General features: G+C 38.5%; 2 protein-coding genes across 2 annotated transcripts; both read right to left on the minus strand.

Moving 5' to 3' along the window:
- Positions 1 to 516: 516 nt before the first annotated feature.
- Positions 517 to 4,675, minus strand: LOC107812745 (multiple organellar RNA editing factor 2, chloroplastic-like). The gene is made up of 4 exons (XM_016637911.2): positions 4,232 to 4,675; positions 2,240 to 2,337; positions 2,063 to 2,128; positions 517 to 1,041 (listed from the first exon to the last, which is right to left on the minus strand). The coding sequence occupies exons 1-4, from the start codon at positions 4,600 to 4,602 to the stop codon at positions 899 to 901; spliced, it is 678 nt and encodes a 225-aa protein (XP_016493397.2). The 5' UTR covers positions 4,603 to 4,675; the 3' UTR covers positions 517 to 898.
- An 11,995-nt stretch (positions 4,676 to 16,670) lies between these two features.
- On the minus strand, positions 16,671 to 17,198 carry LOC142171677 (uncharacterized). The gene has a single exon (XM_075235365.1). It carries the CDS (start codon positions 17,196 to 17,198, stop codon positions 16,671 to 16,673), a length of 528 nt encoding a protein of 175 aa, XP_075091466.1.
- Between the last annotated feature and the right edge of the window lie 1,850 nt (positions 17,199 to 19,048).

A 19,048-nucleotide genomic window follows, 5' to 3' on the forward strand; every position in this document is an offset into this window, starting at 1 on the left:
CCTGATAATATCTAACAGCACAACTATTGGGTTATTCTGCACACCAACTATTGAGATATAACCTAAATATTTTTATTTTTTTTGTTTTTGGGCCTGAATATGAACATTGATCTTTCATGGTTTTCACCTGATGGGACATTTCTTAACGAGTTTAACTCTTATGTGCACTACTATACATCGATAGTGTAAAGTTAGAAGTTAAATCTTTTCTTAACAGCAAGTCCACAATCATCTCGACAACAGCCAAACTAAAAACACCTTCACCTGCCAATGCATTCATTGAGGATTTCGTAGAGCAAGAATTGACAGGGTATGTACCCTTTCTAAATAGTACTCCTGAATACAGCATACTACAGTTTGTGTCGCATTATCAAGAATTATTGCATACACACCAGACTCATTAACTTTAGGGCTTCTTCTCATTCTTGGCGTTGCGGTTTTAGATCCTTGGAAAATCCCTTTTCTTAATACCCTTATGCTGGAGCTATATTCTCATGGGGAAGAGAAAAGAAGCTGTTTATACTTAATAGACGTCGGCTATTCCCATTTTGGACATATGCAACTGGACAATTTGGCACAGAAGAAGAGAGGAGAATCTTTAAGATAAACAATATCAGAATGCAAACAAACAAGACTAATGACTTTACAGATGAATGACCTTTATGAGCCATACTGACTATTAAATGCCTACTTTTTTAAGAGTTCCAACTAAATCATCAAATGTTCCATTAGCTCAGACCAATAGAAAACAAGAACAACTAATACATTCTCTTTCCATGATATAATCTTTTTTCCCTAACGAGGATAAAAAAGTTGGACAACTATCACACTGAGCCCCAACTTGCTTGGGATTGAGGCGCAGCAGTAGTAGTTGTTGTACTATCACACAGATCAATCTTCACCGCATGTTTTCACGACGCCTCACATAACGTGTTCGGTCATTATATCTGGGTCTGTCTTGAGCTCTCTGGGGCACTGGCTCAACTCTCCTTTGTCTTTCAGGTGACCTTTGAACTATCTCTCCATTCACAAATAGCTCAGCTGACAGTCATCAGATTAGATAAAACGTTAGGGATGCAAACCTCAGAACATATTATTACTATTTTCAAAGTCCTTGTTTCAATTTGCCATAAACCATGTCTAGTACTCTTCATTGTCGGGCCCTAGGCCTAAATACTCAGGAAGAACCAAAGGTGCTACAAATGTTTGAGCATAAAATATAAGAAGCAGCGGGATATCTACTTCCTAGCATACACAAAAGGATTGAGGCAAAGTTGATTGATTGATTGATCAATCATAGACAAAAGGATCTTCTAAACACAAAGATGTGACGAGGAGATAGGGACAGGCAATCATGATTGCTAACATAATACCAAAAGAAGTTTGTTTCTTTTCAGCCTTTTTATTCATAGATCAATAATTCAGAACAATTGAGAACTGAAATGAAGAAAAATAAAGGAATGAGATGCAAGAACTTTCTATGTAAAGGTCGATGAAGATGTTATTGACGCTTGACAGTAGAGTGTAATCAAAAGAAACAGGCTAAAGAGGTTTACACGTGCAACACATGCAAGGATGGGGATAAGCCAACCAGATCAAAGTGGTTCAAACTTCTTTCCTATTAACACTATAAACCACTAATGACCAAAATAGTTCCATCCTATATAAGGTTCATCACCATGATGCCTCTGGAGAGGAGTCTATGTGTGGATAAACATTTAATAACTACTAAATGCTGAGGGATTTCTTCTCCTCTCTGGTGATCAAATTTGAGGCTTCTGAGCTAATTTTTAATTGCAAAAACACAGTACATCATTAAGCAGCCTACTATTATCATTGGCCAAGTAATCGATGATTTTCAAGAGAGCTTGGAGACAGAGTGGGAACCATTGGAATATCTTAAAACAATGTCAAATAATTGCGATCAAACAGTAACTCAATCACGGGTAAGTTTGAATCCAAGATAGCAAGCAGGGCTAAAGGCGCATCTAGCCAAGCAGGTGTTACCAGTTACCACTGAAGTAGAAAGACCAAAAACAAATTAAAAAGAAAAAAGATGTACCTCCATAATCCTTGTTCTCTGGATCGACATATGAATCTGGTAGGACAAAGAGAACACCAGGCAAACCTGACAGATTTCAAAGGACACAGACTTTGAGATAGATCATACATTGAGAGTTTGTGACTAGCATACTTGATTACTCACTTCTGGAATTAATAAATTGATCCAACCACTAACCTTCGAGCTTATTCGATGTCTCTTCATCAATCTCACATCCAAAACCGAAGTATCTTCCGCACGAAACATTGTACATCCTCTTCTTGGCCTCTTCTTCACTAGTTATCACAGTTCAGAACAAGAGCTGGTAATTTAGCATTTGAAATGTCTACAAAACTACTTTCTATCTGAAAAAGCACGGCTAAAATTAATACTACAATGCCAATCCAACAGTTTAAGCCAGCAAGTGGAGTACCACTATTTTTTTATAACGGAGAAATCCCCTTGGACCAATGGTGCAGGGTTTGAAACTTAATGGATAATGGGTCCGCCCCTCTACTCTTCTCCCTTAAATACCAAGCCTTTGTTTGCCTAACCCACACATTATGTAATGCGCTCTTACCACTAGACCAAAGCCCAAGGAGCCTATTTATCTGTAGGCATAACTGTGAACTCAATACCAACATATATTCTTAACAACTTTTAGAAATATACAGCTCGAGCTAAATGCAGTAGGCCTCTCGACACTGCCCTCTATATATCCTTTAACGAACTAATTACTAAAAAAACTTTCAACTATATATATATAATTGGAATGCAATGGATGGGTGATGCATCTACTTTCCTATGTGTGAAAATAATCTCTTAATGTAAGCACAACCGCGTGCAATAGACCAAATGTGATTTTGCCCTTGCTGGAAAAATATGAAGAAGAACACAAAATACATAGGCTTGAAACACGTATGAACGCTTTATTAAAAGCGATATTTACTCTCTCTCCTCTCCAAAATTGCTACGGGATTAATGCAAATAGCTTTAGTGGATATGACAAGCCTTTGAATTTCTACACTAAGCAAATGGTGGAGAAATTCTATTAGGAAAGCAAGACCTCACAGTTTGATCTTTTGTGCAGAAAGATTGGAGAAGAAAGAGAGTTTTTGGACAAAGGATGCAAAAGAAGTAAACTCTCTTCTACAAAATTAACGTTAGGATTTTCAAGAAGTTGAATCCAAATACAAAACTACTTGTAGTTATATAGGCAAAGAATGAAATAATACACATTTTATTTAAAAGACACCTTTTCTTTTTAAGATATTTAATTTTATTTATACAAATTCTAACAATCCCCCGCTTGTGTAAATATAAATTAAGACTTACAGATCAAGTTATATTTATGCATAGAATAATGTATATGTCGATTTAAACATTACCTTAGTATAATATCACAAGGCGATATTGAAATCTCATTAGTATAATAGCTTTGAACATGTTATTCCTTTTGATAACATCGATGGCACTATACACATAAATATTTCATTCCTGCTTTTCAATCAAACATGCTTAGCACTTTTATCATGCCCATGGGCTACCAAGATTCATGAGCATTTATGAGAGTAGCTCAACCTCTCAATCGAAGCGACACCCCTTCTATGTTCATATAGGTGAAGTTCTTCGAGTGACTTTATCACATTTGACACACTTGTTCCTTGAACTGAACCTCATTAAAAGTATTAGAACTCAAACCTCTTATATGTGTCAACTAGTGCGTATGACTCATACTTAGGTGCCGGAACATCCACTTATTAGTAACTTGTTGTTACTCTTTGAACCAAAAACTACTCATTTCATAGTGTCAGGTAGGGTTTTATTGCTGGACCTAATTATACTTCCATTCTTTCTTTGCCTATATAATACTAGAAGTAGTTTTGTGTTGGATCAATTTCTTGAAAATCCTAACATTACATTTGTAGAAGAAATTTTTCATCTTTTGCACCCGCTCTCCAAAAACTCTCTTTCTTCTCCAATCTTTCTACACAAAAACTTTTCATATTTGCCTATCTAACGCTACAAATTGTAAAAAAAAATAAAAAATCATATTTCTAAGCAAAAACTTTTCAAGTAATCACAAACTCTTCTTCTCCAATTTTTGCCTATATTTTTGTAATTGGACTTAATGTGACTCGGCTGTAAAAAGTTCAACTATAAAATTTAGAAGCCAGTAGCAAAGATTACCTTCCAACAACTTTAGCCAAAGTTTGTATATAACAATCAATCATCTGCTGTTTAGTAGCACCTTCACCTCCAGGTTTATCCATAACTATAAGCCAGTGCTCATAATCACACCCGGGAAAAAGCGGAGCCATTTCAGTAGGCGGGCGGTCGCCGGAGTAATTCGACCCGGAGTTCAACGGCGAGTATGCAGACCGGTTAGCTTTGCATGTTATAGTGTTGACCCGACATGACTTTGGAGCCCCGACCCGGATGGATGTCGGACGGCCGACGAGATTTGATGGTCGGGGTTTCGGTGTTGTGAAGAAAAGTTCGCTGCCGGCAAGAGATACGGAGGTCGACGGGAAGGGAACGGCTGCCGTGCCAGCCATCATTGTGGTGGGGGAGAGAGAGGGGATAAGGGGAAGGTTTATAGTGGGTTTAAAGAAATGATAATAATGAAGTTAAACTAAAGAAAATACTTTTCAAATGAGCTTTTATCTCATTATTCAGCAATTTTTTAAAATTTAGAAATTAGTTCAATTGGTTTATATAAGCAAAGAAAGCTATATTTTGTTTGATTACTATAAAATAAAATAAAAATTTTGAAAAATATATTTCTCCATACTAAACACATCCAAAATGTTGCTCTGTAACTAAACCCTAAGAATTTGCCTGAAAGAAGTGTCTGTCGTCACTGTAGCAGTGAACAGTGCCAACTAATATTGTCACTGTTCATCGCGGACAAAGCTGGAGCTTTAGGCTTCAATGGCCGGCGACCAACCAGTTTTTCCGGCTGGCCTGCCCTCCCCTAGCGTTGCACAACAACATACAATAACTAACTCCAACTCAGCTCCTCTAGATTACTCGAAGATTTTGAAACCAAATTCTTTAAATCCTCCAGCGATGGCTACAGCTCCAGCTTAAATTCAACCCATTCCACTACGACGAGCAGTGTATTTGAATGGCCAACCAGTGGTTAAATTCACAGAGGCAGAAGTAGATAGAATGAACATGATTGAAGGCCTCCAATATACTGTCGTTGGCAAGCTTTCATATGGTTCTCCGGAGATTCACGAGCTTCGCCGAATAATTCCAACTCAATGTGGTATCAAAGGTGAGTCTAATATCGGATTCCTTAGAGATCGTCATGTGTTAATTAGATTAACTCTATGGCAAGATTTTCTCGATTTCACATCGAAGAGTATGTACTACATCAAAGCTAAAGATGGGTACGAATACCAATTGCGTACTCTTATCTACGATGCAAAATTTAGGGCAGGTGAAGAAACTCCGATGGCGATGGCGTGGATTTCTTTTCCTGGGATGTTGCCTACCTTTTTTGTAAAGAAAATCTGTTTTCTTTGGCTACAGTTGTGGGAAGGCCAGTGTGTCTTGACGCAGCAACTACAAACAAAACTAGGCCGAGTTGCGCAAGAGTAAAAGTTCTTGTCGATTTGTTGGCCGAACTACCTAAAAAGGTGCGATTGGATATTGATGATGAAGCTTCTGGTGGTGTTCGAACAGAATGGGTGAGAATTCAGTATGACATGCTACCAAAATATTGTAAGGAGTGTAAACTACAAGGACATGATGAAATTGAATGTTGGCATTTGCACCCCGAGCTTATTGAGAATCGAAGCAGCAAGAAAAGGAATGATCTTGCTGAGTTGAACAACTGGAATTATGCTGCTGATGAACAAGGAAAAATCAAAAATCACATTACCCCTTTAATGATTCTCACAAGTGGAAAAGTAGTCGGGAACGTAGGTGCACAGTGGAAGGAAGTTCGGGATAATCGGAGAACCAACAAAAATAACAAAACCCAGGTACAAGGGCAAACTGGCAATGCAATCATGCCAGTGAATGTTGGTGTACAGCAGGTGCACAATAACTTTGCAATGATGGAGGTCGAAGAAGATCACACAAACAAGGTTCAAACAAGGAATAAATTTGTAGTATTAGAGGAGTAACAAAGTGATATAAACGAGAACAACCAAGTGGTTTTGGTGGGGGGAAACCAGTCTTCAGTTCTAAAGATGGTCCTACTTCTTCTAGGATTCAGTCCACAATCGACTGGGTTCATAGAAGGTTTGGGACTAGCAGAGAGGAACTAAAACAACTCAATGTGACCACAAACCAATCTTGTCATGCGATTCCATCTCAAACTTTTAAAGATTCTGGGCGGATGGAGGATCTTGATGAGGTAAACTCTACAAAGGTCTTATGGAGAGATGCAGTTGAGGTTAAGAATGATCATCTGGGGAAAACAAAGACAATAGAAGACAAGGTGAAGAAGGACAACAATCCAAGTTCACCTTGCGATAGGCTGGCAACTCCAGACCTAAAGCCAGGCTCACCGGGCGATAGGCTGGCGACGCCAGGCCTAAAGCCAGGCTCACCTGGCGATAGGCTGGCGATGCCAGGCCTAAAACCAGGTTCACCTGATGAGACAGCTACAGTAAGCCCCAACCTTAGAGCCACTGGAGAGATTTTGGCCTATGTAGATGGTGTTCCGGCGTATGTCCATGAGCTATAATTCAAGGAGTATGAACAGGTTGATGAGCGGGCAATTGTTCCAAGAGCATCCGAGGAAATAGAGGAAGTGCCTATGGAATCTGGCACTGATCAAACCATGCAACTACATCTTAATGTTCTAACTAAGACTCCTCTACAACATTTACATGATTTAGTTACACACAATGTGACACCAATTGATGAAGACTTATTGAGACAAAATCCAATGGAGGATGAAGGAGATGATGAATCAACTGCCGAAAACTTCAAACAAGTGGCTAGGGAAGGGGATTTATCACCCACAACTAGTGCTAAAGGAGGTAAAAAAAACTAAGAAGAATCAGAGTAAAGATCCACCACAACTTTCAAGAATAATGCCCAAGAGGGCAGCTTCTCTATCTAGATGATGATCAAAATATTAATGGGCAAATATGGTTGTTCTTCGATGCAGTGTTGGAGTTCTGGTCACAAAGAAGATGTAATTTTGATGGTGAGAGTGTTTCACCATGACCTGGGGCAGCACATGATGATGACATTTGTTTATGCAAAATGTTCAGCAATGGAGAGGTTGGATTTGTGGGATCACTTGTATTATTTAGCAAGTGATATGGAATTACCATGGTTGGTAGGAGGGGATTTCAATGTGTTATTGCATGAAGATGAGAAAATAGGGGGACTTCCAGTACACCCTCCTGAATATGAGGATTTTGCATTTTGTGTAAACTCTTGTGGTTTGTTTGAGCAAGGGTACAAAGGAAGTCCATTCACATGGTGGAATGGGAGATCCAATGCTGAGTGTATATTCAAGAGATTGGATAGGATTTTTGTGAATTTTCCATTTTAGAACATGTTGCCAACTATTGAAGTTGAGCATCTAATCAGAACTGGATCAGATCATGCAACATTGCTAATGACATGTGGGGTGCAGACAACCAAGTTTGTCAAGCCTTTCATATTCTTGAACTTTTGGACAAAGCATGCTACATTTATGGATGTGGTGAGGCAGAATTGGGAAACTAATTTCATAGGGGATCAATTTTTGATGTTCAAGCAGAATATCAAAAGGGTGAAGGCAGCACTCTCAAAATGGAATAGGGAAACATTTGGTGATATCTTCAAGCAATTGGCTATTTTGGAGGACATTATTAGGGTGAAAGAGATGTTGTTTGAAGAAGAACCTACAACTGAGAATAGGATTGTGCTTCAAAAGGCTCAATCTGAATTGAAGAAATACTTGAATATTGAGGAGCAATATTGGAAGCAAAAAGCTGGGATGAATTGGTTTGCTGAAGGAGATAGGAATACAAGTTTCTTTCACAACCATGTCAATGGCAAAAGAAAGAAATTGCAACTGAAGAGGATCAAAAGTGACAGTGGGGTATGGATTGAAGGCCAGGAGCAATTGGCTACAGCTGCAGTGAACTTTTATCAAAAATAGTTCACAAATGAAGGTGATGCTTCTGAATTTCCCTTGCTCAATAATGTACCTTCAATGGTCACTATGGATCAAAATTTGGAACTTAGCAGATTGCCAATAATTGAAGAAGTAAGGGCAACATTTTTGAGCTTAGTGGGGAGAGTGCTAGTGGCCCTGATGGATTCACTGGCTTGTTTTATCAAACATGTTGGTATGTTATTGGTGTTGATATCCACAACATGGTACTACACTTCTATGGAGGATCTACATTGCCTAAATCCATCACTCACACCAATCTAGTGTTGCTGCCCAAGAAACCTAGAGTCGAGACCTTCTCTGACTTAAGACCTACTAGTTTGAGCAACTTCATTAACAAGGTTTTGTCTAGGGTGTTACATGACAGATTGTAGATTTTTTTGCCATCTCTAATAGCTACTAATCAATCCGGATTTGTAAAGGGTAGGAGTATATTTGAGAACATCTTATTGACTCAAGAAATTGTCACTGACATAAGGTTAAGGGGAAAGCCAACTAATGTGGTGATCAAGCTTGATATGGCTAAGGCCTATGATAGGGTCTCATGGAAGTACTTATTGCATGTGCTAAAGAAGATGGGATTTTCTGAACACTTCATCAACATGGTATGGAACTTGATGTCAAATAACTGATATTCAGTATTGGTGAATGGGCAGTACTCAGGGTTCTTTAAGTCGACAAGGGGTGTGAAACAAGGTGATCCCCTATCTCCAGCATTGTTCATTCTGTCAGTTGAGGTACTTTCCAGGTCTTTGAATAAGCTTTTTGAAGACAAGTCATTTGTGGGATTTGGAATGCCTAAGTGGTCTGATTTTTAAACCACTTGGCGTATGCTGATGATACAATAATCTTTGCATCTGCTCATCCTCCCTCTTTGAGCAAGATTATGGCAGTGTTGGGGAACTATGAGAAGATATCAGGTCAGATGATCAACAAAGATAAGAGTTCATACTACATGTATTCAAAGGTTGCTAATGGATTGTTTCAGGCAGTTGGAGCTATTACAGGATTTGCAAGAGGTAAATTCCCCTTCACATATCTAGGGTGTCCTATTTTTTACACTAGAAGGAGGAAGGACTATTATGAAGAGCTTATCAAGAAGGTGAAGGCTAAATTGCATTCATGGAAAGGAAAACCGCTGTCATTTGGAGGAAAGGCAACACTCATCTCTAATGTGTTGCAAAGTATGCCAGTTCACATGTTCTCAGTCCTTGATCCACCAAACAGCATCCTGGGGCATCTACATAAGACCTTTGCTAGGTTCTTTTGGAGCACAAAGGAAGAAGGTAGAAGCAGACACTGGGCTTCATGGCAAAATCTTTGCCTTCCTAAAGAGGAAGGGGGGGGTAGGTTTTAGGTCCTTAAATGATGTCTCAAGGGCACTGTTTTCTAAAGTATGGTGGAGGTTTAGGACCACAAAATCTTTGTGGTCTAATTTCATGTGGAATAAGTATTGCAAGAAGGAGCCACCAACAGTGGTGCATTTCAGGGGAGGGTCTCATGTTTGGAGACAAATGTTGAATGCTAGGGAAGAAGTAGAACATGAGATCGTATGGGAATTGAAGAGTGGAACAACTAATATTTGACATGAAAATTGGACTAGATTGGGTGCACTTTATCATGTATTGCCTGAAGACTTTCCAATCAATGAAGGTCTTCAGGAGGTGGCAGAACTGCGACAAGGGGAAACATGGGATGACCAACTGCTAGATCAAACTTTCAATGAGGAAATTGCAGAACATATAAAGCTAAATGTACACTATGAAGGCAGTGAGGGATATTGGGATAAGCCACACTGGATGCCAACTCCTTCAGGAAAGTTCAGTGTTAGCAGTGCTTGGCAAATATTAAGGCATAGGGCAGATCCTAATCAGGAATTCAAGTTAATGTGGATTAAAGGTTTGCCATTCAAGATATCTTTCTTCTTGTGGAGATTGTGGAGGCCGAAAATAGCCACCGATGACATGTGGAGGAGGCAAGGAAAAATGGTGATGTCTAGGTATTGGTGTTGTCAGCAGCCCCAAGAGGAATCCATTGAGCATATATTTGTCACAAGTCCTACTGCCTGTAAGGTATGGAACTTGTTCATGGGGGCTGCTGGAATTTCTGTGCAATTGATTCAATTGAAGAAGATTACAAGGCATTGGTGGTATGCTCAGTGTTGTCCGAAATTAAAGCCACTATTTCAAGAAGTACCAACTATCATCACTTAGGAGTTGTGGAAGAGAAGAAATGCAGGTAAACATGGTGGTTCAATGTCCACAAATAGGGTGATTCATGAGATAAATAGGACATTGCATCAACTGGCAAGGGTGAGGTATGCTTGGATACCTAATATTCCATTGTTATGGCCAGACATGATTCAATACTTTGAAGGATATAAACCTATATTGATCACTACAAGAGTAACATGGCAGCTTCCTGGCCATGGTTGGTACAAATGTAATGCTGATGGAGCTTCAAAGGGGCAATCCTGGACCTAGCTCCTTAGGCTTTTGTGTGAGGGATGATGAAGGTGATGTGGTGTATGCTGGAGCAGTAGACCTGGGAGTTACAACTAATGTGGTGGCTGAAGCTAAGGCTATTCGTCAAGGGTTGGAATATTGTGTGGAGCGTAATTTTCACCCTCTCATACTGGAGACTGATTCATTGGTGATGAAGAAGGCGATAGAAATGGAATGGGATCCTCCTTGGGTAATTGCACAGTATGTGAAGAAAATTATAGAGATGAAGGACAACTTCAATGTGATCTTTCAACATGTGTTCAGAGAAGGCAACTCAGTGGCGGATTATATAACTAACATTGTGTTCTCTTTTGCAGGTACATCTGAGTTTCATTCATTCTCTAAACTGCCTAGTGCAGGGATGAGGTTGATCAATCTAGACAAATCTCAATCACCTAACCTTAGGATTAGGATAGCAAATAGAAGAACCCCAGACTGATGGCTTCACAAGATTGGATTCTGAACAAACTAATATGTCCAAATGCTAAGGAAGATGTTGAACCCATCATATGGTATTTTTGAATATTGTTGAATCATTTCTCAGTGGTATTAGCATGATTTCAAGCTCAGCCTGAGGATGGTTTAGCAATGTTTTGAATGATGTCTACATTAAAGGTTCTAGTAGGGAAGGATCTGAGCTTACAAGATCACAAAAAGGCACAGGCTGGTCTTTGCCTTGCAAATTCTTCTTAAAGCCAGCTCATGCCTGGCTTTTGCCTTGTAAAGCCTGGCTAAAGCCAGCTCATGCCTGGCTTTTACCTTGTAAAGCCTGCGTAAAGCCAGCTCACGCCTGGCCTTTGTCCTGCAAAGCCTGCCTAAAGCCAGCTCATGCTTGGCTTTTGCCTTGCAAAGCCTGCCTAAAGCCAACGTATGCCTGGCCTTTGCCTTGTAAAGCCTTCCTAAAGCCAGCTCAAGTCTGGCTTTTGCCTTGCAAAGCCTGCCTAAAGCCAGGCTCCTCTTCTACACATTAATCTTGGTGAGTGAGCACATGATTAATACTTGAACAAAATCAGTCCACTGCATATGGAGATCATATAGTAGCGACACTTGGAGGACGATGCGGACTTCAACTCTGCGGTGGAGATGTTTGGAATTCATTTTAGCCTATGGACAATATACCCTGGCGCCTGGTGAGAGCTTGATAGGTGTTGCTTGGTATTTTACAATGACAATTGGATTCACGTACACTAATAGGAGAAGGAAGCATTCAACTTATCATGTTGTAATAGTTAGTTCATTAGATTTTAGCTTTTCTATCTTTTTAATAGCTAGTAGCTTCATGCAACTTCTATTTTGGTTTGGACATCTTGTAAGCATTGGACCCATTTTTGGAATTTTATTTATATATTAGCCATTAGGCAAAAAAAATGTCTTTTCCTTTTAGTTGAATTTTAATTATTTTTCTTACTTTTGTTATAATGTTATCTAATATGTAATATTATTACGTTAAAAAAATGTTGCTCCGTCGTGTACAAATTATATATTTTATTCCACTTTATGTGATAGAATTTGACGCGATAAAAGTTTAAGAAAGATTATTAACATAAATGTTCAAATAACCAAAAAAGATTTTTTTTTTGTGGTCGTCCATATATTCAAGTCATTAACTTAATTGTGAGTTTGAAAAAATGATTATGATAGACGACATAAATTATGATATATGTCACGAGTTTTAGCCGTGGAATCATGATAACATCCATAGCTGGAAGCTTCAGCTATGAGAATAAATGGGGACGAACACGAGAGGAGTTTAGAGAGAGAAATTATGAGAAAAGTGAAGAGCTTCCATTATCTTCTTCTAAAAAATGAAATATATATGTACAAGAGCTATTTATTCACTAACACCTACAGTAAAGTTAACCGCCTTTCTACAGTGTTAACATCCTAACTAATTAACTAACTATACAAATAATACATCTTAATATAACAATATTCTACAGCCACAACTTGTACTAGCTCACCACTCTTCTACACTCCCGCTCGAGCTGATAGCTTGGACAAGTTCTTCAGCCTAAGATTCCCTCGTAGATAATCATGTTGCACCTTACCCAAACTTAGATCAGCTAGTTTCTCTTTGGTAGGTAGATGCTCAGTTTTCATCACTTCTTGTAAGATATTTTCCCTCACAAAATGACAGTCTATGTCCATGTGTTTATTCCTCTCGTGAAAGATTGGATTGGTAGCAATCTGAATAGCTGTCTTGATGTCACATAAGATAACAACGAGTAGTTCTAACTTTACACCAAGTTCTTCAAACAGCCCTATCAACCAGGTCACTTCAGCTGCATATGTAGCCATGCTTCTGAATTCAGCTTTTGCTGAGCTCCTAGAGACAATGTCTTGTTTCTTAGACTTCCATGATACAAGGGTATTCCCAAACTTGACTAAGTAGCCAGCTGATCTTCCTGTTTGTAGGCACGCTCCCCAGTCCGAGTCACAATAGGCTGTAAGTTTATTTGTGTTGTCAGCATGCATAAACAGGCCAAGTCCAGGTTCAACTTTGATGTACCTTACCACTTTAAGAGCAACTTCCACGTGTGACACCTTTGGACAATGCATTAATTGACTGAAAACTTGCACTACAAAAGATAAGTCAGGTCTGGTCATGGTGAGATATAATAGTCTTCCAACTAACCTCTGGAAGCTACTAGGACCCCTTAACATCTCATCCTCAGCATTGGTTTCCATCCAGCTGTCATACTCTGCAGAAGTTAGTTTCTTATTCATTTCAAGTGGGCTTCCAGTAGGTTTTGCTCCACCTAGGCCAGATTCAGAGATTAATTCCATGGCGTACTTCATCTGATTCATCACTATGCCTTCCTTAGACTTGGAAAATTCAATCCCCATGAAGAACTTCAACTCACCAAGATCTTTCATCTTGAACCTGGTCTGCAGATCATTTATTGTCTCATTTAGTTGATTGGGATTGGTACCAGTGATGAGTAAATCATCTACATACACTAGGACAACCACAATGTTATCATTTGTTCTTTTAGTGAATAGAGAATAGTCAAAGTGATCTGCTTGAATCTCATCTTCACCAGGGCTTCAGTTAGTTTCATGTTCCACTGTCTTGGAGTCTGCTTAAGGTCATATAATGATTTGTACAATTTGCAGACCTTCTTTGTCTCCCCCTGCATGTAAAAACCTTTAGGAATATGCATGCACACCTCTTTAGGGAGATCACCATTTAGGAATGCATTGTGGACATCCATTTGGTAGATCAACCTGTGTTTAGAGGCAGCCAAAGCAATGATGGACCTAATAATCACCATCTTAGCCACACGGGAGAAGGTCTCAGTGTAATATAGACCCTCTCTCTGGATGTATCCTTTGGCCACTAGCCTGGCTTTGTATCTTTTAATCTCTCATAAAGCTCTATATTTAAATTTGAATATCCACTTGCATCCATTGGGAGTCTTGCCAGGTGGCAAGTCTACAATAGACCAAGTTTTATTATCTTCAAGTGCTGCAACTTCCTGCTTCATTGCCTGCACCCATTGAGGATAAAAAACAACATCTTTGAAGGTCTTAGGTTCAAATACAACTGAGTGAAGAGCCAATATATGCTGATAAGATGGCTTCAGGTGTGAGTAAGTAACATAGGAAGGAATAGGATATGCACAAGAGTTGCCCATTGGTTTAGTGACATAATCCTGCAACCACACTCGTGGTTTGCTTGCTTGGTCTGCTAGATCTTTTGAGCTCCATAGATTTGGATGGTTCAAGTAAAGGACTGACATCTGCATATGAATGTGATATGATTTCTGCATGAGCTTATTCAGGAACATGAGGATATGATGAAACCTCCCCCTCAGTTGAATTATTTATATGACTGGGCTGATTTGTGAGAGTTTGAGACATCTCTACAGTAGATTCAGCTAATGGTAGCAGGTCCAAAATTGGAAATATATGAGTACCTGCAGACTTCAAATGTTTGAAGGGAAAGACATCCTTTTTTGAACACCATATTTATGCTTACTAAGAGAGTCTTGTTCTATAGATCATATGGTCTGTATCCATTTTGTGTACAAGAATATCCCAAAAGTACTTATGGGATGGCTTTAGAAACAAATTTATCCATGTACTTAGGGACAACAGCATAGCACAGATAACCAAATACTTTGAGATGACTCAAAGAGGGAGCATGCAAATATATCATCTCAAATGGGGATTTGAAGTTGATGACTCTTGATGGCAGCCTGTTCAGTAGATAGACAGCAGTGTTGACACATTCACCCCAAAATCTAAGAGGGATGTCTGCCTGGAACCTCAATGCTCTGGCTATTTCAAGGACAGTTCTGTGTTTCCTTTCTGCTACTCCATTCTACTAGGGAGTGTACTCGCATGTACTTTGATGTTCAATCCCATGAATAAATAGGAATTTCTTGAAGTCAGTGCTAAAGAACTCACTGCCATTGTCTGTTCTGAGTATCTTAACAGAAACACTGAAAATGTTTTTAATCTTAGCAAAAAAATCCCTAAGAACTACTATAGTATTAGACTTTGAGTGAAGGAGAAATATCCAAGTGAACCTAGTATAGTCATATACTATAGTGAAAAAAAATCTTTTGCCATCATAGGTAGGAACTCTACAGGTCCCTAAATATCACAATGCAGTAAATCAAAATCAATGGCAAACACAGTATTACTCAGCTGAAAAGGAAACTTTGTTTTTTTTGCAAGGGGACAGACAGTACAATGTTGATGAGTATCAGATTTCAAATGTCTAAGCAACCCATGCTTATTTATTACTTCTAATGGTGCATGACCTAGCCTCTTATGTCATAGGCTACTAGAATCTGATATTGCAGACATGTAAGCATGACTAACCTTATTCATAGAACATGTGATGGTGTTATTTTTCACTTGTTGTCTAGAATCCTGGCATGAGGTCTTCACTTGCTTCTCCTTCAACACGTATAGTACATGTTTCTCCCTACCAATCCTCTTCACCTGTCCATTGAAGATGTCCTGGAAGATGCAGAAGTCAGGGAAGAACATTACCAAGCATTTCAGTTCTTTAGTGAGTTTGGATACTGAGAGAAGATTGAACTTAAACTCAGGTATGTACAACACATTAGTTATGTCTTGGTTCTTAAACACAGAGGCAGATCATGTGTGTGTAACTGATACTACACCTCCTGTAGGTAGATGCACATTGCTCCTGTCTGGTTTTGGTACTAATCTGTATGCCTTTAGCATTTGAGGCCATGTGGTTGGATGCACTTGTATCCACAATCCATTCTCTATCACTATAGATAGACATAAGATCTGTTTCTGTACTTGCAGCTGCTGAATTGGTTGAGGATCCTTCATCTGATCCCTTATTGAGCATTTGAATGATCTGCTGATACTGCTCTGGTGTGAAGAAGGCTGCAGGATCTTGTTATTGAGCTGCTGGTGATGCCATAGATGTGAAACCTCCCTTGACATGTGGTTGTTGCCCAAGTTTTCCAACATTGTTGGCTGCACCATTTACTCCACATGCTGCATCTCCTGTAAGAGGTGTCATCTAGCCAACTTGGTTTTCATAGGAGTTGCCAGTTCCAGTTGCTCCTCCTCTCATTTTGGACTTGAAATATGGTGGATATCCAACTAGCCTATAGCAATTTTCCTTAGTATGGCTCCTCAAATGACATTACTCACACACAAGTATGTTTCTTTTTGGTCCAGGTTTGAAATTGGTGACAACATAGTTTCCTCCCATATTGCTGAACAAGGCAGTGCTTTCTATTAACTTGGTGACTTGTGAGACTTGTGTGAAATTAGCAAGGTTTCTTTGGCTCTCTTGATCTATGATCATGGAGTATGCCTTGTTTACAGATAGAGTGGGATACATCATTGTGATATGACTCCTTGTATGGCTGTAAGACTCATTTAAACCTGTTAGGAACTGTAAAAATCTTTGGTACTCAAAGTGCTCAAGATACTTCCTTGACTCAGGACATGGACAGTTGGGACGTGGCATTATAGCATCAAACTCATCCTAAAGGTCTCTGAGTTTAGAGAAGTAGTCTGTAACAGTCATTGTGCCTTGAGTAGGAGAGTGAATCTCTTTATGCAGGTATTTCACCCTAGCACCATTCACTTTATCAAATCTTTCTTTCAAGTCCTCCCATACTTTGTATGCATTTGAATCATACACTACACTGCTTAACAATCTTGGTCTTACGGCATTCACGATCCAGGACAACACTACAACATTTACCTTTCCCCATTGATCATGTAATTCCGGCTCAACCATAAACTTAGGGAATCTACCATCAACAAAACCTAGTTTGCTCTTATCTAACAATCCAATTTTGATAGATCTACTCCAAATGTCATAGTTCTCAGATCCAGTTAACTGAAGAGAGATTAAGGAGCTACCTGGAGTGTCAATTGGTTGTAGGTATATAGGATGGTTATGATCAATTGTAGGGAAGACATTGCCACGAATGGGAACAACTGTATCGTGAGAGGTTCTTGTGGTAGGTCTGATTGGTGTGGTATTGGTTTCCTCGCCAATTGCCATGGAAATTGTAGATAAGCTCAGAGATATTGCACAATTACTCTGTTTTATAGAGAATTAGTTCAAATTACAAAACCCTAGTTTTAAACCCAACGCAAGTGGAGATGATTTAATTCCAAAGTTGAGAGGATATGAAAGTATTCAGTGGCCGGAGACTCACGACGCAGGCTCCGATACCATGATAACATCCAAATATGGAAGTTTCAATTGTGAGAATGAATGGGAAAGAAGACGAGATGAGTTTAGAGAGAGAAATTATGATTAGAAGTGAAGAACTTCCATTATCTTCTTCTAAAAAATGAAACGTATCTGTACAAGAGCTATTTATACAGTAACACCTACAGTAGAGTTAACCGCATTTCTACAGTATTAACATCCTAACTAATTAACTAACTATACAAATAATACCGCTTAATATAATAGTATTCTACCGCCACAGCTTGCACTAGCTCACCACTCTTCTATAAATCAGTCACTAATGTTTGTATCAGTGTAGATTGCCTACATAATATCCTCTTGAGATGCGATCCTCCCTGAATCCTGGGTGAATGCAGAATGATTTGTGGGTCAAGCTGCCCTTTAATTTATATAATTTAACAAGTTTAACCGTCTAAAAATAGAACCGAAAAGGATGGGGAAAAAGCGACTTATATTAATGCCATTATTATAATGCTGATAAAGGGTCAAATCACTAGTCGAAATCATTATTTCATATGAAAATCAAACCAGTTGGTGGTCTGTATATTCAATACGTCATACGTGTTTGCCAAGATACTTCTTTGAATTTGGTGGTCCGTATATTCATGTTATTAACGTATGATAGAGTAAAAAATGGTTGTGATAAGACGACTTAAATTATGATATAGGTTACGAGTTCGATCCATGAAATTAGCCATTGATTCTTGAATTAAGGTAGGCGGTCTATATCATACTCTTTTAGGATATGTCTTTTTCCCGGATCCTGCATGAATATAGAATACTCCTTACTAGAATACTCCTTATACCGAACTGTCATTTAATTTATATAATTTAAAAAGTTAATTCGTACCGTCTAAAGATAGAATCGGAAAAAGAAAAGTGACTTGCATTAATGTCATTATTATAATGCTGAATAAAAGGTCAAATGACTAGCTGAAATGCATTTTATTTCATATGAAAATCAAAGGAAACATGGATAGAACATATAATCTTATGCTTTTGCTGGAGGATTTATAATAGCCTTTCGGCCACGCGGTGGGAAGCCGCTAACGCATGTGCAATGTCGCCACAAACAGTATGCTATATATTGTATAGCCGTTCCAAAAAAATAATACTAGCTGACAAAAAATATTTTTTTATTTATTAATATATAATACATATATTTTATATATAATCAGTGTATGTTTCTTGTATATTTGACAAATGGATGTAATTAATTATGGATTCAAGTTCAACAAAATATCACAATCCATTGATTTATTGGGTTCAACTTTTATTGATTGAACTTTTAATACTTGCAAAAACAATTAAACCAAAACTACTGAGTTTAGATGATCATATAATATTAAACTACATATGCCCCCGAATATACATTAAGTTTTACATTTGCTATAAGATAAGTGTAAAATATTAAAATATAATAGAAGAAAAAAAATTAAGAATTTTGTAGTGAGAAGAGAGAAACCAATTGTGATGAGAACCAGACAAACCAAGAAAGTGAAAGAAGCCTTCCTCGTTGCCATGGCTGAAAAGTGTGCTTTATAAAGTTGCTAAGTTTGCAAACAAATCTTAACAAGTTGTATCTCTTTGTAAAAATACATATCCCAATTTGTTGAGTTATATATAGTTTCAAAAATCATTCTTGATTTTTAAGT

Source organism: Nicotiana tabacum, chromosome 17 (genome assembly GCF_000715075.1).
Source record: "Nicotiana tabacum cultivar K326 chromosome 17, ASM71507v2, whole genome shotgun sequence".
Classification (NCBI taxonomy): Eukaryota; Viridiplantae; Streptophyta; class Magnoliopsida; order Solanales; family Solanaceae; genus Nicotiana; species Nicotiana tabacum.

Bases quoted from the DNA above. Each gene is read 5' to 3' on its own strand.
- LOC107812745 (XM_016637911.2), bottom strand. From the start codon at position 4,602: ATGATGGCTGGCACGGCAGCCGTTCCCTTCCCGTCGACCTCCGTATCT. The intron at 2,338-4,231 runs GTAATCTTTGCT...TGTGATAACTAG, and splicing joins TTGGCTAAAGTTGTTGGAAG to TGAAGAAGAGGCCAAGAAGA. The intron at 2,129-2,239 runs GTTAGTGGTTGG...GAAATCTGTCAG, and splicing joins GACATCGAATAAGCTCGAAG to GTTTGCCTGGTGTTCTCTTT.
- LOC142171677 (XM_075235365.1), bottom strand. From the start codon at position 17,198: ATGGCAATTGGCGAGGAAACCAATACCACACCAATCAGACCTACCACA.